Genomic DNA, 22,779 nt, shown 5'->3' on the forward strand with positions numbered 1-22,779 from the left:
TTGCGCGCCCCCTAGCGGCGGGCGGGCCCCGGCGGGGCGGGGCGGGGCGGGGCGGGGGGGCGGCCATCTCGCACGAAGGCGAGGCCCCGCGACGCGGCGGCGGCCATTTTGGTTGCGGGCGAGTCTCCCCTGAGGCCGCCCTTGCCCTTTCCGGCGGCGGTTCGGTACCGGCAGAGAGGCCGCCGCTCCCTGCCCGAGTCCGCCAGGGCTCCCAAGCCCTTCGACCCAGTCCCTCGGGAATCGTGGCAGCGACTCAACCGCAGTCTGTCAGCCCCACGACCCCACAGCGGCGGCCGGGCTGCATCCCCCACCAGCCCTGCTCCTGCTGCTCGGCGCCTCCGGCACGGTGGGCCGGGCGGCCTTGCGCCTCAGCCTCCTTTGCTGTGTGGAAACGAGCTGTGGTGCCAGTGGTTTATGGGTCTTCGGCGCTTGGGGAATAGGTGTCTCCCTCCTTCGAACGTACAGCGGCCTCCTGTCCCCTGGCTGCATTTAGTGGGCTAATTTCCTCCCACGGTTTCCCCCCACAGCCCGCATGTTCCTGCTATGGGGCATTGAGCAATGGTGTCCCGGCCAGCCGACATCAAGGGTGAAAACGGCGTCTGCGAGGCAGGTGGTCTGTCTAACACATCGCCCCGCGCCGCCGCCCCGAGACCCGCACGTTTGCTTTGGTGGTGTAACCCGTGCATCATAAGGAGATGTATTTAATGCCGTTAAAACTAATTGCTCTCTGTGCTGCAGAGTAAAGTGACCCCGGGGAGAGATTTCACGTGAGTATTTTGGACAGCAGAATGAACGTTGAAAGGAATTACTATAGTGCAGTGGGAGGTCCGGGCTTCTCACACACTATTTTCATATCGCCAATGTTATTCCAGTTTCATGCAGCGCCAGGGCATTAGGATGTGGTTTGCTCAATCATTTTGAACCTAACGCTTGGAGCGAGCAGGGCCCAGCAGCACACCCCACACCCGCGGCCTTGTCTAGACAAAGGTTTAATGGCAATGGCAGCCTGTTTAACAAAGGTGGTCTAAGCTGTGCTAACTCCTTGGCTTTCTTTAGTAACCAAACTCCACCAGTTTAGCCTGCATTAAATTTTGTGCTGTCAAATCTGGCATGAACTTTGTAGAGTGCATTCTTTACCAATACACTTCCCCCACCTTTTTAATGAAGCCTACCAGTTTATGCCCAGAGCACGGACAGTGCAAATACCCCCAGAGACACAGGTCTGCTGGCCAGTGGCTCGTTCACGCTAGAGTCCTTTCAGCACAACAAAGTCAGAGGTATCTGGACAGAAAAAAGGAATCCCCTCAGATCCACACCCAAACTCCACTCAGTTGAACTTCATGATCTGTTTCAGCAAGCAGAGAAAGGCTTTCTTCTACAACCGTGCACTGGGAGGTCCATAAGCTGGCATGTCGGGGTTAGCAAAGGGGCAGAGTGCCAGGAGGAATCCGCTCCTCTGGCAGAGGGATATATTGGCACCTCAGTGATGTGGGTCTTTTTAAATAACAGAAAGATGATGGGAGGAAGAAGGTGCAGGAAAGTAGAACGGGTCATAGATAACATGGTGTGTGAGACAAAGTGTGCCATGTGATGGGGACGTACAGGGATGTATACAGGAACAGAAACTAAAATGAAGTTCAGATAGGCCACCTCCCTCTTTAAAAGGCAGGAAAGATCCAAAGTCTTTGGCCTGAATGGGACAGTCATGCCAAAAGACCCTGGCCCCAAAGTGCAAAATAAGGGGAACTGTGGATATTCCTCACCACAGTTTATTCAAGGGCCTCAGTGTGGATTTTTATGTCCTCTGTGTGTTTGTGGCAGGAGAAAGGAAGAAGACTGGAAAACCTGAACAACTGCAGGTAACAACAAAAAATTCTTAATAAGCAACAACTGATTTCTATTCACAGCACTTTGCCCCAGCTTCAGGCTGTGGTGTAATTCATGTAACTCTCAGAAAAAAAAAAAAAAAAGCACCCTTTGACTGCTGTGCCTCTTTTACAGTGTATTTACTTGGCTGGCGTGCCTCTGTGGAGAAGCACTCCTTCCCGCTATCTGCCTCTCCTGCGCGAGTCCATTTTTCCGGACAAGCTGAAGAGGTACGGAGGCGCGCGCCCTGCTTGGGGCCCTGCTGTGCTGCTGCTGTAGAAACACACCAGCTGGGCTTCGGCCCTTCAGACTTTGCAATTTGCCTTTCCTAAGAACAACCATTGGAAGCTCCTCCAGAGAATAACTCAGAACCTAATGAGGTAGGAGTGAACCCCCTTCCTGCTCTTTCGAGGGCAGAAGGAGCAGACAGGGAACAAGCAGGATTACTGAGCTCTCAGCAAGTGCCTCGGTGGGTTTGTAACTGGTTGTTAAATCCATTGGGCAAGAAGAGATTGGCATAGTGGAGAGACAGACAGCTAGCAACTGTAAAAGAGGATGGAGCGAAAAGCACATCTGTGGAATAGAGTCCATAAGGTGTAAAAGGAGAGCTGGGGAGCACTGTCTGGTCCGGCAGGCTCTGGTGCAGTCGCTGTCGGCACTGTAGAAATGTTCCCCGGCTCTTCCTCCTCCAGTCCACGGGGCCTTTGGAGAAGGCAGAGGGAAGAAACAGGGCTGGGGCGGTGCTCCTCAGCCCATGTCTTTTCCAGTGATGTCCTCCTGCCACAGAGATGTGTTGGTTACAACTTCATTACAGTAGCTGTTTGCTGCTAAGTATTTCTCAAGTACTCAATTTCTTAATAAACTGAAGTGGAAGGGGGCAGGGACCCCAACTCCAGCAAAGTACGTGTTCTCACTCAAGTGGGTTTCTAGACTGACTGGTTGCAAATGTCACGTCCCACCTGTGACCCTCGTGCAGTGCTGTGCTGTCCCCCACCGCCCGCTCCCGTACCTCTCTTACTGCCTCAGGGCTCTCTCCTTAACCTCATAAAGGAAAAATGAGCAGCTCACAACGAGTTTAAGGGCTGACAGCTGCAACAGCAGTAAGCCAGCTTCATTGTGTTGTATGTTTCTTGAGGATGGTGATGGAAGGAATGAAGGTTGTAGCTATTCTCAGCCTTCTCCCGTGAGGAGTGGACAGCTGAGCTTACCAGTGGTGTATTACAGGAATTCTACTAAAGACCCTGCCAGAGGGGCTTGAAATCTCTTGCATCTAAACAGAGCTTGTCCTGCTCATTCCAGAAGAAGATACACCTTGTTCCTGTTTCATTTAATCCAGAGTGATTAAACAGAGTCATGGCATCCTTATTTCAGAATGAAATGCACATGTTAAGCTGTTACCAGACAGCTCCACGCACACACAGGTATTTAAAAGATTTCAATCAGGTCCTTCATAAGCTCTATAGGCCAAGGATATTTGTTTACTTTTGCTTTTCCTCACCCTCTGTTGCCCTGGCAAGCTCCTAAGTGCTAGTGTGGTGCAAATAATGATTTAAAACAAGATCTTACGTTGTAGATTACTCACCAAAATTATACTGTACGTCTGCAGAAAGCCTCCATAATAGCTAACAGACGTATGAACTTCTCGGCCTATGCCTATTTCATTGTGCTATTAACTTTACAGCCTAATTACATCTAAAACACCTGCCTAACCAAACTCATTAATTAATTAGCAGCAGACTGGGAAAGAGGATACTCGTGGGATGGTTAGGGATTGCTGCTGTAGGGAAAGAGAAGAGGAGCTATACAAAGTCAGGGGGAGAAACCAGGAAAAGGAGGAAAGGACAAAAGTTGTAGAAGTTGCTAAAAGAAAGCAGATCCCTCCTCGCCCCATTTTACGCAGGATACAGTACTCAGGGACTGAATCCATAAATACAGATAATTAAAAAGTTACCCTACAGGTCAGTCTCCCTCTGACACCCACAGGAAATGTGATATAGATTGAAAAGTCTATGTGCTCATATCTTTTTTCCCCTTTCTGGCTCAGGAACTGTAATTAAAGGGAAAATCAGCCTCTCTCCTGCCTTAGAGAGTATAGTGGCACAGCTGGTTTTCATCTTGGCTAGCAGGCTCTGTCCTCAGGCTACTAAGTGCTGAGTAATTTTTACCAAGCTCTGCTTGCAGATAAATGATGTTCTTCTCTTAGCTGCTGCCAGGCAAAGCTACAAATACTTGATCTTTTATTCTTTTCTCATAAACTCCTAAAACTGAATACTAAAAATGCAGCCAGAGATTTTTCCACTGCCATTTATTCTCAGCATGGTCACAACTGTATTACAATTACAGACACCCACCCGTTTGCTGAAGCTCAACTCTAGTTCCTCGTTAACCTGAAGCTTCCAATTAAAGGCTCCTTCAGTTTCATTGATAGTTTGCATAGACTCCAAGGACCCACTTCATTTTTTCCCCCCCCCCCCAAAACACATTCCATGAGAAGGGCAACTGCTTTAAATAACTTCACACTAATTTTCTGGAAAAGCCTGACGAGCGAGTGCCAGTCTGAAAAGAAAAGCCTGTGTCTTAATATGCAGTTTGGGTAATTTCTCTCACAGCTATAACTATAAAAATAGCTGAAAGCTTTTGACTAAATGTGGCACAACTGCTGGGCAGATAAAGTGTGGGCTCAGACCAGTGGAAAGAATCTAGAAAGGTACGACACTGGAAACCCGTTACTTTAATTCAAGTTTTTCTGCAGTGTTTCTAGTAAGATCTTACATTTTCTATGAAACTGCATAAGAATTAGTTAAAAACTGTATAGAAAATGATTTTTAAAAAGATTAGTTAATCTTGGCAATGCTGTTCTTCCACCTACCTCCAAGTAAGTGAAGCCATGAACATGAAGCCAGCGCAGGGAGGAGGCTGAAAACTGGTAAGAAATACCATGGCTAATTTTAGAATCGCTTCCAGTCACGCAGTATGAAACACAGTGAGTAACGGTGCATATGAAAGTACCTCCACGCTTTTTACAGATAAAGCAAGCTTTAAAAACAATCTTGATTGCAAAAATATTTTTTAAATGTAAGACTAATAAGTCTGTCAACTTCCTAAGCAACGCCATGGCTTTGAAGATCACCTCCCTAGCACGTACACCAGTCTTACGGGATTACTGGCTCCTGGGTTAGTAGCATTAGCCCCCAGCGCAAGTCTATTTTCTGTTAAGCCAGAAATGAGGGAGAAAAGAGGCGAGGAACAATTCAATGGCAAATCAATATGCTATTAAAAAAAAAAAAAAAATGAGGTGGGGTAGCTTTTCTTTTAAAAAGTGAAAATTTGAACTTCTGCCTTCGTGTCTGTGGCAGAGAGGACATTTCCATACCTCTTTTTTTTATGGGTAGGGGTTCACGGCTTAACAACAGCTGTAGCCTTTGCACGTTGCAAAACTCGGCTTAATGCAATCGCCGCGCTGCAAGTCCAACGTGAAGGTGCCTTGGCCTGTCTCTGCTGCTCAGTCAATGATCTGTGCTTAGATCCAACCTAAGCCCCGTGACCACGCAGGACAGGACGCCTTTGTATTTTAGGATGGGGAAGTCGGGGGGAAGGCTCTGCCTCTGGATTCTGAACCAAGCTACAGTGGGTTTTTTTCTCTTGCTAGTCCTCAGGATGTGGCTGTCATCTCTCAGCCCACAGAACTCCATTTAAACACTATGGTAAAGGTTGTAGTGTAGTTTCTAACTTTAAGTGTTTTCAAGCAATTAAACTAGACTGTAAATGTTTGAAGCTCCAGGGGAGTGAATCCGTGCCATCTTTCCATTATTAAAGTCTTCAGACCCAGGACTGGACTTTGGGAACTACGTGTCAGGGCAGTGCCAGCAGATACCGGGGTTTAACAGTGTTCCTGTTACTTAAGTGTTAGAGGGCAACAGTCCATGTGGAACACACTTCACACGAAGCATTCTTCTTAAATGCCTTGTAAAACAAATGAAACGTTGCTTAGGAACACATTCTCCACCGCTGACCACACAGGGTTTTATATTTAATAGAAATTAAATTAGTAGCTTAATATACATAATGTGACGCGTTCCAGTCCAGTAACTTTCCAATTCTTGCTTTCAAGTCACAGAGCAAATACTGTACAAAAATGATAACAAAGAGCAACCAAAGAGTAAACACTGTCACTAAAACACTGGACCCAGAAAGGCTAGCTTTATCTGGAGCTACACACGCCAAAGGATACACAATGATGGACCCATCGTGGTACAATCATGCATTACCAAGGGATAGATTTACTGCTGGCCACGGCTATGCTGATTCCTCCAGGGCAGGTGGCAGCATCCCAGACAGCAGACCGGGCTGTTTTATCGTGCTCCGTAGCTGTAGTAGTAAGATTCATCCGGGCGGTATCCATACGCAGTCGCCGGGCGGCCAGGAACCCCCGGTGATTGACCAAATCCATCAACTCCGATGCTAGAAAAAAAAAGAGAAGAGAGAAACTGTAGGTTTTCGTATAGTAGGGAAGGTGCACTAGTGCTGGTGTCTCCAACTCTTCCTGCCACGGAGATAATTTTGTGAGGCAACTTTGCAAGCCATCTTCCCCTTCTAGCCAGCACTGCTCTCTCTCCTCTTCTCTTGGTGGGAAAAGCAAGTGCTGCAGAGAAGTCAACACAGTTCCTATCAAGGAAGAGCTTTCAGGTCAAATAGAAATCCCAGAAGAGACAGACGTCTTCTATTCTTTTATGGATTCACTGGCAGAGCATGTTACTTCTGTGACTCAATTTCTCTATCTATACGTTAAAGTTAACATGTCTTTCAGGAGAGGCTTCAAGCATGCTTCGTGCAAAGCCCACTGGTAACCCTGCCCTACACAGCACATCTGAATAATCCAACCTCCTTCCTTCAGTACGTTTCTGAAGCCCCTGGGAAAATACCAGCTAGAAATGAGAATGTGAGAATATCTGGCACAGCAACATAGTTCAGCAAAGGACGGTGTTTCTGGTGGGATACAAGATTGACAGCCAAGTGGCAGAAAGAATTCATCATGTATTGAAAGGCTATATACTAATGAGACAGAATGATTCATTTTTCATACAGAACAGCATCTTTTACACCTAAGAAATCCCACAGCAATGAATTAGATCCTAAAGCACAAGAACTGTGTAGGGAAAAGTGGCACATATTTCATGCTCAAGAATAACTCTCATGCAGGAGGTAGAGGGAAAATGAACATTGCCTAAGACACTGGATTACTGCCTATTCATAGTTATGTCACTTTTTAGCTTCCACTTCAGTAGAAGGACAAATGGAAAAGGATTCTGATTTATTGTCTGAATAAGGATGCATTGAAAGGAGTTGAACTTCCCCTCTGAAGACTGTCAAAACACAAAGAACCAAAGTGCTTTTGGAGTGGGGAAAAGCTGAACCTCATTACTGCCAATTATACATATGGAACATGGGTTATGCAACCGTCAGGGCTGGGAAAGAATGACCCATCCAGAAGATGTACAATGGGTGGGCCCCAGGCCCTGGCTCAGCAAAAAGCTGGCACTGTGAATCGGTTGGACTGAAAGGGCTCCACTGAAGTGGTGGGAGACCACGTCCATCACTGTCCTTGCAAAGATCCTCTCCTCAGATTGTGCCTCCGTGAAGTCCTAGAAAAGAATCCTTGGTACCTCGTTTCTCAGGAAACTAGTTCACTCATGGGATATTCCAATAATCACATGAAGGTGGAAGGTCTGAGGCTGAGATTTGTCCTCTGAAAGGGAGGGGATATGGTCAACAAGCCAAACTGTAGAGAAAATAATTCTGTTTCATCTGAATGTACCTTGAGAAATGCAGCACCCTGAAAGTCCTTTGCTATTTCCACATCTGCCTGTCTGTATGTGAACTGGGAATGCCCTGTGTCATAACTCCTACCCAGAGCCACCAGTCTGACCTTAAAGGCTGATGAGTCCCTTCAGCACGGCAGAGAGAAGCAGAGTAGTACCCTGTAGAGGTGCAAAGCTACGTGAACACGTGCCTCTGGCTCCACACCTTCCTCTGGCCACCCATTCCTTCCTGTATCCCCTCCAAAGTCCCATTACTCTTTTCCGAGCCTGTTATGAAATAAGCTGGTGACCTCTGAGGCACCTTCTCCAGGTCCCTCCTTTGTACCCGACAACAGCTTTCTCATTAGCAGGCTCGAAGCTTTAAAAGACGCCTGAAAGAAGGGATTAAGAGCAATCCTGTTACTTTGTCTGTATCCAGCTCTTCTCTCCAGAAACACCTAAACCCTGTACTCACCTTAGTCAGAGGATGGTCCACACTTCTACCACTGTTACTGGTTTGCAGTATGCAAAGGGATTGGACAGACAGACCTCATGTGGGCTGCTGTCAGGTTTAGCTTTCCAAACACAGGCCACAAAGCTCTACTGAACACGTTGACCTAGCATGAAGCTGACCAGTTTCTTTGGTAGTTCAGAAAACCAACAAGTTGAGTAACTACTATAAAACAATGCTGAGTCTTTAAAAAGAGTTCTTTCAGTACTAGGAGTTAATAACATACTTAAAGAAGGCGTAGTGGGATTTGGAAGCGCAGAGTCCAGTTTTCTTGTGCTACTACAAGTTCCCAGTGATGCCACACGTATGTAACACTGCAGAGAAGCAGGATCCTTTAAGGCTACCTTTAAACTCAGGAATTCCATTGCTTTCTTCCAAAGTTCCTTAAAGCATCTATGATTGATTTATAATGAAAAGATATTTTAACAGAAAATGCTTTTCTGGGTTTATCTTTCAATGTTTTTTTTCTATAACATCATCAGTTGCGGAGAAGTTGGTTTTATTACTAGTATGGTATGGCTAACTACTGAAAATTTCAACCTGCAAAGATGCTGTAGGTGAGCGAGTGGGCTGTGAGTGCTGGAGGCTGCCAGTCCTGCAGGCAGGGAGGCCACCGACTGCGAGTCAAGCTCGTCGGGGCCAGGCCTTGGCTTACAGGGCAGAAAACAGTAGCCATCCTCAGGCTGACTGTGGCAGAGAGGGACACAACAAACACAGCAGCCTGAGACACGTCCTGAAGCAGAACTTTCTTCTTAAATGTACATGTGGCTTCTCTTGATGTTGCAGAGTTTCGAGATCCTCTTTCGGTCACTCCCTGATATACCACCTAACTAAAGAAACGAGGTGTAATAACGACACTGAGCCACGAGGTGGCAATGGGTCTCTATCACTGCAGGCAGAGCTTTCCCAGCTACTTCCAGTTTAGTAATCCTTATTCAAAGAACTTTTAAAGGTATTTAAATTGATAACGAGAGCAGGGAAAATATGGTTTCAATCACATTCTCAGCAAATCATTTTTTTTATATTTTTTTTTAATAAATGTGTAAGTAATTAGGTAAAGATCCCTAGAGTTTAAACTTTGAGGAGTATCAGTTATTTCCAAATGGTTTAGACATATGTTAGTGTCCTGTAGAAAACTGGAAGAGATGGATCGGCTGATAACTGCTTTGGACAGTTGAAAAAAAATAAAAAGAAAGGAACAGAAAATCACATTAGAACGCCTTGGTCAAATCACCACTCTATCTAAATATTTCTCGTAAGTAAATGAAAGCTTGTCCATGCTTCAGAAAAAAGTTGGCTTCATTTTTACACGTTGGTGCTCTTGAAACATACCAGCTTTGCCTATTTGATTGTTTGCGCTGGCAGACCCTAGCAAGAAACTTGTCCTCACGGTTGAAGGAAAGGGGATGGAGCCCAGGAGGTAACCGAGGGGTAGGGCAACAAAACAGCAAACACACGTCTGGAGAGCGGAGCCTGGCTTACTCATGAGGCTGGCAGGCCAAGGGCAATGACTCTGCAAGCATCACCTACCGAGGTGGAGACAGGGGTTTAAAACCCAAGTTCTGATGAATCCTTGCCACTTCTGCCAAGAACAGCAGAAGGGAAGAGCCAGGAAAGATGGTAGCTTTTTGGCTGTAAACACTTCGTTGGGTAACGATTGGCCCGAGATGGTGATTTGTGCCATGTGTTCTTAGATTTATACCAGCAATCAACTTCAAAAAAAACATGTTGTTGGCCTGATCCACAGGGAAACCCAGCATCCACAGGGAAACTCGGTGCTCGGCAGAGCAAGCATCAGCCCGTCTTCCCAAAAAGTTAGGAACACATAATTATGCCATTGAGGCAACAATGCTCATCCCCCAATTAGTATTTTTTCCTCCCGTTAGTCAGCCCTGTTCAAGTAGGTACCCAGCAGAAGTGCAATCCCGGTAGCTGTATAGCGGATACAGATCACACAACTCCACGACGAACTCCTCGGATGAATGACTTGGGCCATCGCTTTACTCTGCAAGTTAAGGCAGTTTTATCTCAAAAATTTGCACACGTGCACACAGAGGGATGGGTGCTTGCTAACCACGTCGTCAAAGCACAACTGCTTCCTTGTGCAAAGTTCACCACCGCGCCTGGAGCTGATGGAGTTAAACAGTGAACAGCACAGCTAATTACTATGTACCGCTAACCTCAGTTACTGGTTCATTTTGAGACCCTTTAAAATATGAACTGTGTATTTTACCCCTATGCACTCTCTTAATGATTTGTTTTTTTTAGACTGAAATCACTTCCAGCCATCAGTTATACTCGCGGTCGCTACACATGCACTTCTCCAAGCACAAATATTTCTTTTTCCTATTGGTCTGCCAGCCCCTGTCAGAGCAAATTTCACTTTAAACTAAATGCTATGATACTTAAAACCTCTTGGATTACTCAGGCTGCTAGTGTGATCTATGACCTTCCCCAAATGACAGCTGAACTTTCCAATTTGCTTGTACTGCTAGAGAACTGAAGAACACATGCTGGAGAGGAAAACGTTCCTGATGTGCATGAGTGAGGAGAGATTTCTTAACAGCTCTGCTTATTGGTACTTACTCTGATTCATGACATCCAAATTAATATGCCCATCTAGGATCCTAGGTGCCCTGACGTTCTTTAAAACGTAAAGACCAATCGTGTCCCTCCTCACAGCAGGAAACGCCAGCCCGCGTCCCACTGTGTCCCACGGAATACTTACTTTCCTTAACTCCCTCCCGCGTCCAGAGCCTCAGAGACTAGATAGGCTTTGCGGTATGTCTGGAAGACTTGGCAGCCTGAGACAGGGAGCGCTCTGCCAGCAACCCTCCGCTGGGCTTCCCCTGCAGGTATCTTCGCTGCTCGTGAGTGCACGGGACAGGAAGGGAGGCTCTTGAGCTTAGTCTGAGCTCGGGTAATTAGCACCCGAGTGCAGACTGACCACGGAGCAAGGCTGCTTTCTTTAAGTTTTCCTGATGCGAGAGACACCTGAGCCTGTCCACGCTAGCGTTCACACCCTCACTAGTGCTGGTGCTGACAAGTTGCTCTAAAAACGGGTACTAATTCCTCCGGCACAAGCAGGGCCTCAGAAAGGCAAGTCTCAGGTCACCAGGGAAATTCTTGGTCAAAACTAAACCCTTGAAGTCCAACTGGAAATCTCCCAGTAGGATGCATGGATCTCGGAGCAATCCCAGTAAGAAACACTGCTTGGGAAACAAGCCTGCACAGTCACAAAAGAGGCATGAAGCAGTATGGCAAGAATCGTACCGGACTGTACTGTGAAAGACTGTGACTGCCCGTGCAGGCAAAGGTGGCCCAGGAAAAGTCTTCACCTTAGGGTGTGAAATATCAGTTGAGGAGTTTACACTTTAGGGCCAAAATTTCATCCTTTTCTACCTATCAGTTTCATGGTTTGGTTTCAGTTTGGTATCCCAAACTTAAAGCACCCTGAAATCACTGCCCACTGAAAATAAAATCCAAGCTAAACACACACGGTGCTGCCACCAGAGCCACGATTTCAGCCACATTTCTTTTTATCCTAAACTTGTTCTAAAACCCTGTCAATCCTCCCTCCTTACTCTGCATCAACAAGGCTTATCCCAGCCTCATGACTGAGAGGCTCTCAGCTACTTACTGGGGATGCATGTTTTCACGGAATTGTCAGAGTTGGAAGGGACCTCTAGAGATCATCTAGTCCAACTCCCCTGCTGAAGCAGGATTGCCCAGAGCACATTACTCAGGACTGCATCCAGGCGGGTCTTGAAAATCTCCAGAGAAGGGGACTCCACGACCTCCCTGGGCAGCCCGTTCCAGTGCTCCGTCACCCTCACCATAAAGAAGTTTCTCCTCATATTTGAATGGAACTTCCTATGTTCCGGCTTGTGCCTGTTGCCCCTCATCCTATCGCTGGGAACCACTGAAAAGAGTCCGGCTCCATCATCCTTCAACCCACCCTTTAGGTACTGGTAAACATAGATAAGGTCTCCCCTCAGCCTTCTCTTCTCCAGGCTAAAGAGCCCCAGCTCTTTGAGCCTTTCCTCGTAAGGGAGATGCTCCAATCCCTTAATCAGCTTAGTTGCCCTACGTTGGACTCTCTCCAGTAGTTCCCTGTCTCTCTTGAACTGGGGAGCCCAGAACTGGACACAGTATTCCGGTTGTGGCCTCATCAGTGCCGAGTAGAGGGGGAGAATGACTTCCCTCGACCTACTGGGCACGCTCTTCCCTATGCAGCCCAGGATTCCATTGGCCCTCTTGGCAACAAGGGCACATTGCTGGCTCATGGAAAGTTTGCTGTCCACCAGGACTCCCAGATCCTTCTCCTCAGTAGTGCTTTCCAGAAGATCCACCCTTAACCTGTATTGGTGCCTGGGGTTCTTCCTCCCCAGGTGCAGGACCCTACATTTGCCCTTGTTGAACCTCATTAGGTTTTTCTCTGCGCAGCTCTCCAGCCTGTTCAGGTCACACTGGATGGCAGCACAGCCCTCTGGAGTGTCGGCCAGCCATTTTGTAATTTTATTAAATATAAAATCTATTTTATTTAAAAAAAAAAATATCTGTACATGTATAATTCACTAGGCAGGTGATTGCACCTGCAGCTTTGCAAAACCGCTCCTGAGTATCAGAGAAAGGGGTTTAAACCAGAAGGTTTCTGAGCATCCTTCAGAAGCCTGAGATCGGCACAGTTCTGCCGTGGTTTCAGCTGGGATAGAGTTAGCTTTTTTACTAGCAGCTGGTATAATGCTGTTTTGGATTTGGGATGAGAAATAATTTTCATAGGGCACTGGTGGCTTTAGGTGTCGCTAAGATCTCAAGGCCTTTTCTGCTCCTCACACTGCCCCGCCAGTGAGCAGGCTGGGGGGGCCACAAAAAGTTGGGAGGAGACACAGCCAGGAGAGCTGACCCCAACGGACCAAAGGGATGTTCCATACCACGTTATGTCATGCTCAGTATATAAAGCTGGGGAAACAAGGAAGGGAGGACATTCAGAGGTATGGCATTTGTCTTCCCAAGTAACCATTATGTGTGATGGAACCCAGCCCTCCTGGAGATGGCTGAACACCTGCCTGCTGATGGGAAGTGGTGAATGAATTCCTTGTTTTGCTTTGCTTGTGTGTACAGCTTTTGCGCCACCTATTTCACCGTCTTTATCTCAACCCATGAGTTTTTCCTCACTTCTACTCTTCCGATTCTCTCCCCCATCCAAACTGGGGGGAGTAAGTGAGCAGCTGCGTGGTTCTAGCTGCCGGCTGGGGTTAAATCTCAATAATTTCATAGCAACCCCTGTTTCCTCTCTACCTTCTCCTTTTATGGACTTAATATTATTGTTTCTAAAAAATACCATCTTCACTCTCAAAACATTCCCCACCTCACCCCAGGCAGGCATTCAGAATTTCATGCAGCACATCCTTGAAGTCCTAATATTTGTGAAATCTACTCGTGTGTGACAGCACTGTTGATAACACATGGTACAGTTACCATCCTATATTGCCTTATAAACTCTCGTGCCATAAACCCCTGTAAACTATAACGCTGTATCAAATTCCTGCGTCTAACAGACAAAGCAAGTTATATTCAGATGAATACCTCCTGAGGGGAAAAATACAGCCCTCAGTATCTAAGCCACAGAAATGGCACAACCAGTCTCTAACCCCAAGACAAGCACAGCGTTATAACCTGTCCAAGTGAGATGCAGCCCGTTGTTTAGAATACTTGCCAACAAGAGACAGGGGAGTTTGCCGGCAGCAAAATTTGTGGTTTTTTCTCTCCTCTCAGTGGATTGTTTTTAAGTGTTGGTGAAGGTGCTAGTCTGTAGGTCTGAGACAACAATTGCAGGGCAGAATAATCACGTGACGTGTGGGACGCAGCAGAGACTGCAGCCCTGCAAGCCCAGTGAGGAGACCAGTTAGCGAATGCTGCAGTTCCCTCCCTCCCCGGGTTTCCTCTGCGCAGAGACCAGGGTGCAGAAAGGCGGGGGGAATGGGGGACATCCAGGCCTTGACCCGTGGTACAGTGAGGATTCAGGCAGAGCATGCATCCAAGCACAGGAGGTGGGAAATGTTTTTCAATTCCACGTAACACAAAGAGACCTCCAGTTTCTAGAACTATCTTCAAGTAAGAAGTATTTAGCTAATCCTTTGCACGTACCAGCTAACCACCACACTTTAACCAAGGCTCAAAGCCTGTGAAACCCATGGACTCTTTGGCCTTTCTGCTGGTACTCACTGTCCATAAACACTGGACGGGATACCATTTATCACAGCACTACTCATGAAAGAGTGGAGGGTGTCAGAAAGTGGCATAAGGCTGGTTGTTTTTTCCCTTGCTTCGTCTCCAGTGATTGAGAAGATGATCCTATTTACTTCTAAGTGCCAGCTACCTCTGGTTTTGCTTCACTGACCATAAATTTTCTGTCCTTCAGAGTAAGAGCACAGACCATGGGCTACGGAGAAACAGCATTCATCTGAGAAGCCTTAGAAAAAACAATGTTTCTTTATATAATGTCCTGTAACTGTAGATTCTCCCACTACTGGTAATGACGTTAAACCATAAACCACAAGTCTCTTAAATTCTGCCTCTCACGGTCCCAACTTTTTCCTCCCCTATCTGTGAAGCTGTTTTCCCATGCTTCCTATCCCTCAAGCACGAGTGGGAGGGCAGCTTTGTGGCAGGGGCTGCGACTGTGCACACCGCATCAAATACTAAGTCCATCTCTACATTAACATTGAATATTAATGTTCCTCAAATCGTAATACTATATCTGTTCATAAGATAGAAAATGTCAGAATGAACCTGTGCAAAAATACTTTAGCTCCCTTGTGCACCACGATACAGCTTTTATGGATATGATCATGTCTCTCCTTCCACATGATCCAGCTTTCTTCAGTGCACTTAATGACTTAAAGTTTCCAGTTGCTTCTGGACTTCGTGCCCAGTTGTGTCTCAGCACAATACTGCTGTTTCTGCCATTTAATTATAAACAAATGCCAATCTGACAATTATGGAGAAATGAGCACTGCGTCTCAGGCTCCAGCTATGCACCAAGAAATAAGCGTGCCAAAATTCACTGGTGGGGAGGCAGCATTTAAAAAAAAAAAAAAAAAGAAAAAAAAAAAAGAAAAAAAAAAGAAAAGCAATTTCCCAACTGAATAGTAAGAAAGCACTGAACTAAAACCAAATGACCTCGCTTAGCCAAATTCAGTAAGGGCCTTGCTTGAAAGCTGCAGAGCTTGCCATCCTGGCTCTGCGAAAGCAGCCTGGGACTCAGGCTCGGTTTCTTGCTCTGTCAGTTACCTGCTGTGTGATCCTGGGCAAGTTGCTCCTTTTCTCCATGACCTTGGGTTCCCGTTGGAGTATTGAAAGAAAAAACACCCCAGATATTAAAGACAGCAAGCGACAAAGTACAGCAATGAGAAGACTCAAATTAGACTGATGCAGATAGAAAAGACTTTTCCTTATTCTGCAACATCCCCCAGATCGGAAAAAAAAAAAAATGTATTTCTGATCTGTTAGAAAGGTGACAAATCCAGAATCAGCCAGGGGCAAAACAGCAACTCAAGAACTCAAGTTGCTTCCTGTAGCTGTCTTGTTTCTTCGAAGGGCATCAGGATAACTTCAGTAGCATTCCCTCACCCAGGCTCGCCGCTCCGCCACGCGGACGGGGAGTTTCTCAGCTATTCTGTACAGGATTTGTTAAAAGGTCAAGTGCACAGTCAGAGCTGGAACAGAAACCAGGAGTTCTGACTTTCCACTCTAAGCCTGACAGAAACATCCCCTGTGCTGTTGGCTCAACAACTGGCCAAACCCACTGATTAGATACATCCATTTCTTAAGAATTAATTAAGAACTAAAACAAACAAAAAAGCCCCGAGGAGCAGGCAATAAAAAGCAAATATGTCCTTCCCTCCCCCTCTCTCCTTCCACAGTCCAAAGTATTTGTGTCAACTCCATAAAATTAAAGAGTACATTGCCTTAATCTTAAACTAATACTACGCCTGGCTTGGGAAGGTTTCAAGCATCTCTTTTACTGAGCTCCAGCAACGTCAGTGTTATGTTGGGTACAAAGCTTCAGCAAACAGCTTGAGCAGAATAAGATCTTGAAGTGGCAAATTCATAGAGGTGACTGGTGTCACTGACGAGATCAACTCGGGATCTGGTCTGCTTCTTCCACAGGCTTCTGACCATTTCAGAAGGGTGAAGCCTTCCCATTTCCAGAAGGGAAGTGTTTCTTGTTTCCTATGCTAGGTTACAGAGCAGGGTTACTGTGAAAATGTACTCTGAGATAAACGGCTGAGGTGGAAATGCAAGTTTTCAGTGCCTTGCACTGAAGCGCTTGTAGATGAAGAATTATTCCTTTAAATATTTATACAAGCTCCTCCAGTCCAAGCACTGTCACTCAGCTCTCTGCTTCAATAAATACAGGGGAAAAAAAAAGTTCCCTCTTGTGCACAAATCCCCAGAAGAGCCATGCCAACAGGTTACTGGCTGACAATCGTGCTGTCTCCAGGGCTCAGCACCAAGAACTGGGCAACTCAATGTGGACGATAATCCAGATGCTGGAGGGAAGGAGGGAGGGAGAGTCAAAAAATCTGTTCTGCTTTGACTTACAGCTGCAGCCAATAAAAGCTTTCAAAGTCTTTTCTGAAAGTTAACATTACTAGGGGATTTGCAGTGTTCACTAGAGCACACAGCAAATGCAGTTGGAGCATTATTACTGATGAATAAACTTTAAATATTTTTTACCACCATAGATGATTGTCCAGATTTCAACCACTTTTAAATATCAACACAGGGCCCTAGTGAAATCTTGTCAAAACCTATCCCAAATCAGTGATGATTTTAGTGTAAACCAAGAAGGAAATAAATCTTAATGTCTCTTACTGCTTGCTTTCTTAGGGCTACCACTGGATATATCAGGGAACAAGCCAAATGCAAATACAAATGTGGAACGTTTTCTTGGAGATCTATACCTTGGAGTAGCATTATTTTGCAAAAAAAAAATTTCAACTTCAATTAAATGAACTAAAAATAAAATGTTTCCAGGCCAAAGGCTGGGCAGAGGGTCTTGAAAAAAACAAAACAAAACAAAAACCCCCAGCTTAAAAAGCTCAAAACCCAGAAGGCAAATAAACTCTCCAAACTTAATTATTTTTTTAAATCTCATTGTTAAAAAGATATCATCTAGTTTTCCAGAGGCAAGAGAAAAGGGTGGCTCAGTCATACTCGAACGGCTGAAGCTGATAAACACAGATTTGGAGAGTCAAATTTTAGAATCAAAACAATTTTAACTAATTGACAAATAATTTAATTTTATATATTACGTTAATTTTTATAGTAGAAACTTGCTTGCAGCACATGCTCAGTTCAGAAAATAACCATAAGAAATATCCCACTGATATACAGGACTTTTAAAAACTACTCATTGTAGGTTTAATTTTGAATCCGGTGAGCATGCTTATACACAGCATACAAAACACCCTTCGCTTTATTACAGTTTTAAATCTTTCTTCCAGGTCTGGCCTTGCAACCACTTGTCTTGATAAAATAGGTCACTTGAAAAAGGAAAGCTCAATAAAATGAATTACAAAACCAACAAGATTAAACTGATTGTGCTGTTTTTGTACAGTGCAGCTGAATTCTGCAAATATGCTGCTGGCTGTGGTTTGGCATTTAACAGCATGCGATCAGTGAGAAGGAGGAAATTTTATTCTCATTAACTGTTGCAGATTTACTGCAGTGAAAAAGGGCTATGTAACCTGAGAAGTGACAGAATGGAAAGATCAAAGCAGCAGTCTGGAAACTAAATAAACCTTCTGGCTACTTCCTGCAAGGAAAATTCACTCTGGCAATGTAAACCAGAGTCCAGTTAAAAACTACTCTCAGTTTTATGAGCTGTCACAGCAGCTTGAGTGGTTTGGACCAGTCAAGTTTAGAACATTATATTTCCTTGTTTTTGTCTCAGATACTTCTGTAAGCAGTTTTATAGTTTCTTTCTTTTCTTTTTTTTTTTTAAAGAGAAAAATAAAATTCTTTTCTTTTGGTTGAAATCGAGAAGGTCACAGCTAAACTCATTAAAAACAAGCAGGTCTTCATTTGCACATTCCATTCCCGTTTACTACATTTTAATATTTTACTTTGAGATTTATAAGCAATGTACATTTGCTTTAATAACTCTTCCGCATTCTGTTCACTTATTGTTTAATATAAGTGCAAATCAGTTTACAGAGCCCAGATGGCTTGTAACCAGGGAGCCAGTCTATTCCTAGTAGCACATCTGGAGGGACTGAGAGCAGCAGACAGAACGTGGGAATTAATTAATGTTACATTTCAGAAGAGACAGAGCCAGGTTCAGGGGACTTTTTGGTAAGACATTCCAAAGGACTTGAGCTAACTGCTACAGCATTTTGGTATTCTTTTAAAATTCTTAATGGCCACCTAAACCATGTCGGTTAAATGAGGCCAACTGCAGGTGGAATATAGTAAAATAAAAAGCAACAAAAAAAAATGTAAAAAGAAGTGACTGCGAGTGAAAGAGGCCCAAGTATCCTATATTCCAAGAGAGCTGAAGCACATTAAAACCTCAACGCTAACTCTCTTCCCACATGGCATCTGCAACTTGCTGAAAAAATTGCACCTTTAAAATATTCCCAAGCAAGCTATTTCATCTCTTAGCATACTAGTGTGATTGTTCAGAGCAATTAAACAGCTCTTACAGTAAATGAAACAAGTGCAACATGATCCTTCATGATTACGGACCACACACCTTGGAGAGGTGGTGTGGTCTGGTCACTGGCACTGGAGAGCAGGCAGGAGAGCCCTGACCTACTCCAGGGCCTGGCACCCAACTCTGGATGAGTAAGTTCTCCTCTTGTCTTTGGTTCCCTGCCCGTCTTGACTATGGGCTCTCTGGGGCAAGGACTGTGCATTGCACTGTGGACATCTGCCACGTGTTGGAGGATACAAGAAGAGCTACTTGGAAGCTTTTCCTGATACAGTCTAAGAACTGAATAGCATTAAATAAGCACCCAAACACATAAAAAGAAGTTGCTATATAAAAAATACTGTATATGAAGAATATTGTCCTCATCTGGATATTCCCAAATTACAGGCAGTGCTGGGCCCTAATCCTTTAGTGGTGCAGTACACACGGATCTCCAAACCCTGGGAAAATCTCACGGATGAATATGGGTCACAGAGAAAAATCTTCTTCCCCTTGAATAATCGGACTTTTAGTCTTCAAAAATGCTACAATATCTGTCCACACCATAACAGCATGATTTGGTCAAATACACATTAGTGACATCTAAACTGGATTATAATATGATCAGGTTGCAGTATTGCATTTCTAGAAACAAATTATTATAGACTAGACATGAAGAAATTCAAGCTTGCATTCAAAAGCTCTTAGCGATGAAGCACTCGTGTTCTGGAAGCACCACTCCCACATTTAAGTACTGAAGGAAAACAACTACACAATGAATTTTGATTTAGACCACGATCCAGGATCTGAAGAAATCAAGTGAAATCTGTCAATAAGCTTGTCCCAGATTGTGATCAAAAACTTCCAGAAGGCAGCCGTTCCTGCTTCCTTATTACTATCTTTTAGATGCAAAACCTTCTTTCCAAGCCTATGTACCACACGAACAGGCACGGATGAACAAGAAGAAATGTACCTGTTTCACATGAATAGTCAGTAAATGCTGTATTGTCCAAATGAGAAGTGTGCTTTGCCTCTCTTATGCCAAGCCACATGCATCAGAAATTTAGTGAAATCCTCCTGACCATATTCAGTTTAACTTCCTTACAACAAACATATAGGCAGTTCGGACAACAGAATATGATAAAAAGAGATATGACTCTGCTACTACTAACAACATTTTTGTGGGATTCAAAAATAAAAACAAAAAACGCCCTTATTCGTCTCCAGAAAATTCACTGGTTCTGGGCTTCTCTTTAAGGCCTTTTCAAATTCGTTTCAGTGGGATTTACAATTTGCTAATACTGATGTGTGATAAACTAATAAAACCTGCCTACAAAGTTACAGGCCCAATTTACTAATAAAACCTAATTCAATTCTCTTGGGAAATGCAAATTAAATAGTGTCCAAATGGTAGAAGCTGAGTACAACTCTGCTGAACATATTGCAAAGATAAAAAAAGTGGGTTTTTTGTTTTTAAAATAAAGTTTAAATATGGAAAAGAAAGTAATGTGCAGAACTAAGAAATATTGCTATGGTAAAATGTTTGAAAGTAGAATCATGCTATAATAATAACTTACATTCTATTAGCTTCTCTTTCCATTAATTAAAATATTTTATACTCACTGTACTCACCTGTAAGACATGAAATGATGAAGAAAGTGAGATGTGGATACTTTCAGTTCTATTCTAGCGCAGACCCCACATCAGAGCATGTGTTTTTTTTATCTAAGCTAATCTTTCCAAGAACCATGAAACAAAGTTTCTTCTGCCACGGATGGCTGTAAAGCGTTGCCTGAGGCAGCTCACTTTTACTGTCTACTGATGTATTAGTTTTTCACCTTCAGAGATAGAACTTAGCTGCTGAAAGGCTGGGAAGGGAAACTTCAAACTTCTAAATAAATCATGCACGTTATCAATGTAGGATGTGTTACAGGTACAACCATTTAAAAACATTTTTAATAAACAATCCCAAAGTGCGTATTTGCCAGCACCTGATGCAGTTCCTGCACCTGACCTGAGCAAGGGCTATTCAGCTCTGACACACAACTGGGAGTTCGCACCTCAGTGCAAGAGTCAACGGGAATTTCCCCCATGAAAATTCACATCTGATTTTCATCAGGGTACCCAAGCAAACAAGCCTGTGGATATGACTACTCTTGCCATTTAATGTGGACTTCTAGCACATGCAGACATTACACGTGAGTAGCTTAGAGATAAGCTAAGTCACAATAACAGTCTTCCCTGTGCTTCCACCAGGACCTACAGCCACGTATTAAGCTACTGAAGCCCCCCATCACCACGGTTTCCATCAACTCAAGACCCAACAGCTCAGTTACACGCACATACCCTTGCCAACAACAGACACAGCGTAACTGAAGTCAGTGCAGAGCAGCCGGCAAGGTCCTAGCACCATACACTGAGCTCACAACACATCACAATGACCTGCCATGGCAAAAAGAAGAAACGCAGCTACAGTTTTAGGCTGTAAATCCAGGCAAGAGGGAAGACGTTCCACCAAGGACAGAGAGAGACAGTCACCCCATAAAACTGGGTTTGTTTGACATGCCAAACCTCACTGCTTCCTGGGAAGGGGCTTCAATCAGATCTCTGTCGAGAAGAGATGCGAGGGCACACGCTGGGAACAGCGCTCACACAGAAAAGCCTTGTTCTCAGTGAAAACTAAGATTGTACAATGGCAGCTCTGCTACGTTTTATAACAAGGTTAAAGGATTCTGTGCTGCAGAAAACTTCCTTGGGAAGGAAAAAAAAAAAAAAACAAAACCGTTTTGGCTAGCTCTAGCATTCCTAACTATTAATCATTGTAAAGGTACAGAGAGGATTTGGGAACTATGATGAAGATACTAACAAAAAATTGGCTTTCACACTTAAAGTTCGTACCATTATCTAGTTATAACTGGGAAAGGTTAAAAAGTGGTCTTTTCCCCAAAGGGTAAGAAAAATACTGTGGATATCTCTATTCTAAGATATTTATCCATCACTATTATGTTCACATCTTAAGAAAATAATTAGTCTCTAGAAAGTGATTAAAATTTGATAAACGACCACAGATTCTTGAAGATGTCTTTCAGCTGGTCTTTATCCCTTGCAGCTCAGACACTAAGCTGTCATCACATTAGCCAAAGGTGAGGGATTTTTTTGTTTGCTACAATCATAAAACTTTCACTCTATATTTAAGAGCTATCAGAACCAGCAGCCTTGAATACAGATTTTAATAACAGATGAAAATTTCAAATCTATGCCTAATGCCCATCTGCTTCTGAAAGACAGTGAGACGATTCAAAGCTGGTAATCTAATCACAAAAGTCTTTTCCTAGCCAATGAAAAAAACCTGGATACAAGCTGTCAAAACATCCTCCTCAGCCATGTATTTTCTGCTGAATAGAAAACATACCTTACAGTCTGTTTGCATTCTGCTCCAAACCTTTGAGGAAAACAAGAGATGCTGCTTATGTATTTTATCACCGCTTCTGTGTACATTATATTCTGAAATAATTCTATTTATAGACATCATACAGAAGAATACAACTCCACTAAAAATATAGTTCAGAAATAAGAGCTGTAAACTAAAGATGCAAAACACACAAGCTAGATTACCAGCCACAAAGCATTTCTATTTCTAACAATGCCTTGGGTCCCTAAAGTGAGGGTTGTCAAAGTTGTTCTGTGCTTCATGATGCAGGAATTGATCACACAAGGTACCATTCTAAACTCTTGACAGTAGTCAGTACTCTGGGTTTCAATGGAAAGTCCAAGAAATCCTGTGAAGGCAAGGCAATATCTTTGAAAAAGTGCAGCCCCTAAGAAACTCCACCTAATTCGCCATCTGTAGATGTTCTTATTGCTAATACTATTAGTTTATGTTTCAATCTTAAAAAATTATG

At 44.1% G+C, this 22,779-nt stretch overlaps 1 protein-coding gene across 2 annotated transcripts in view; it reads right to left on the reverse strand.

The window, feature by feature from the left end:
• Nucleotides 1–5,866: 5,866 nt before the first annotated feature.
• The window catches only part of KIFAP3 (kinesin associated protein 3), a 72,477-nt gene continuing 55,564 nt past the window's right edge, over nucleotides 5,867–22,779 (reverse strand). Inside the window, exon 20 of one of the 2 annotated variants that reach the window (XM_074151553.1) lies at nucleotides 5,867–6,327. In XM_074151553.1, coding sequence (XP_074007654.1) covers nucleotides 6,219–6,327 — 109 coding nt within the window. In that variant the 3' untranslated portion in view covers nucleotides 5,867–6,218. The remainder of the gene's footprint in view (nucleotides 6,328–22,779) is intronic. The other variant, XM_074151554.1, reaches the window with a different exon arrangement.

This window comes from Numenius arquata, chromosome 8, assembly GCF_964106895.1.
Source record: "Numenius arquata chromosome 8, bNumArq3.hap1.1, whole genome shotgun sequence".
NCBI classification, from domain to species: Eukaryota; Metazoa; Chordata; class Aves; order Charadriiformes; family Scolopacidae; genus Numenius; species Numenius arquata.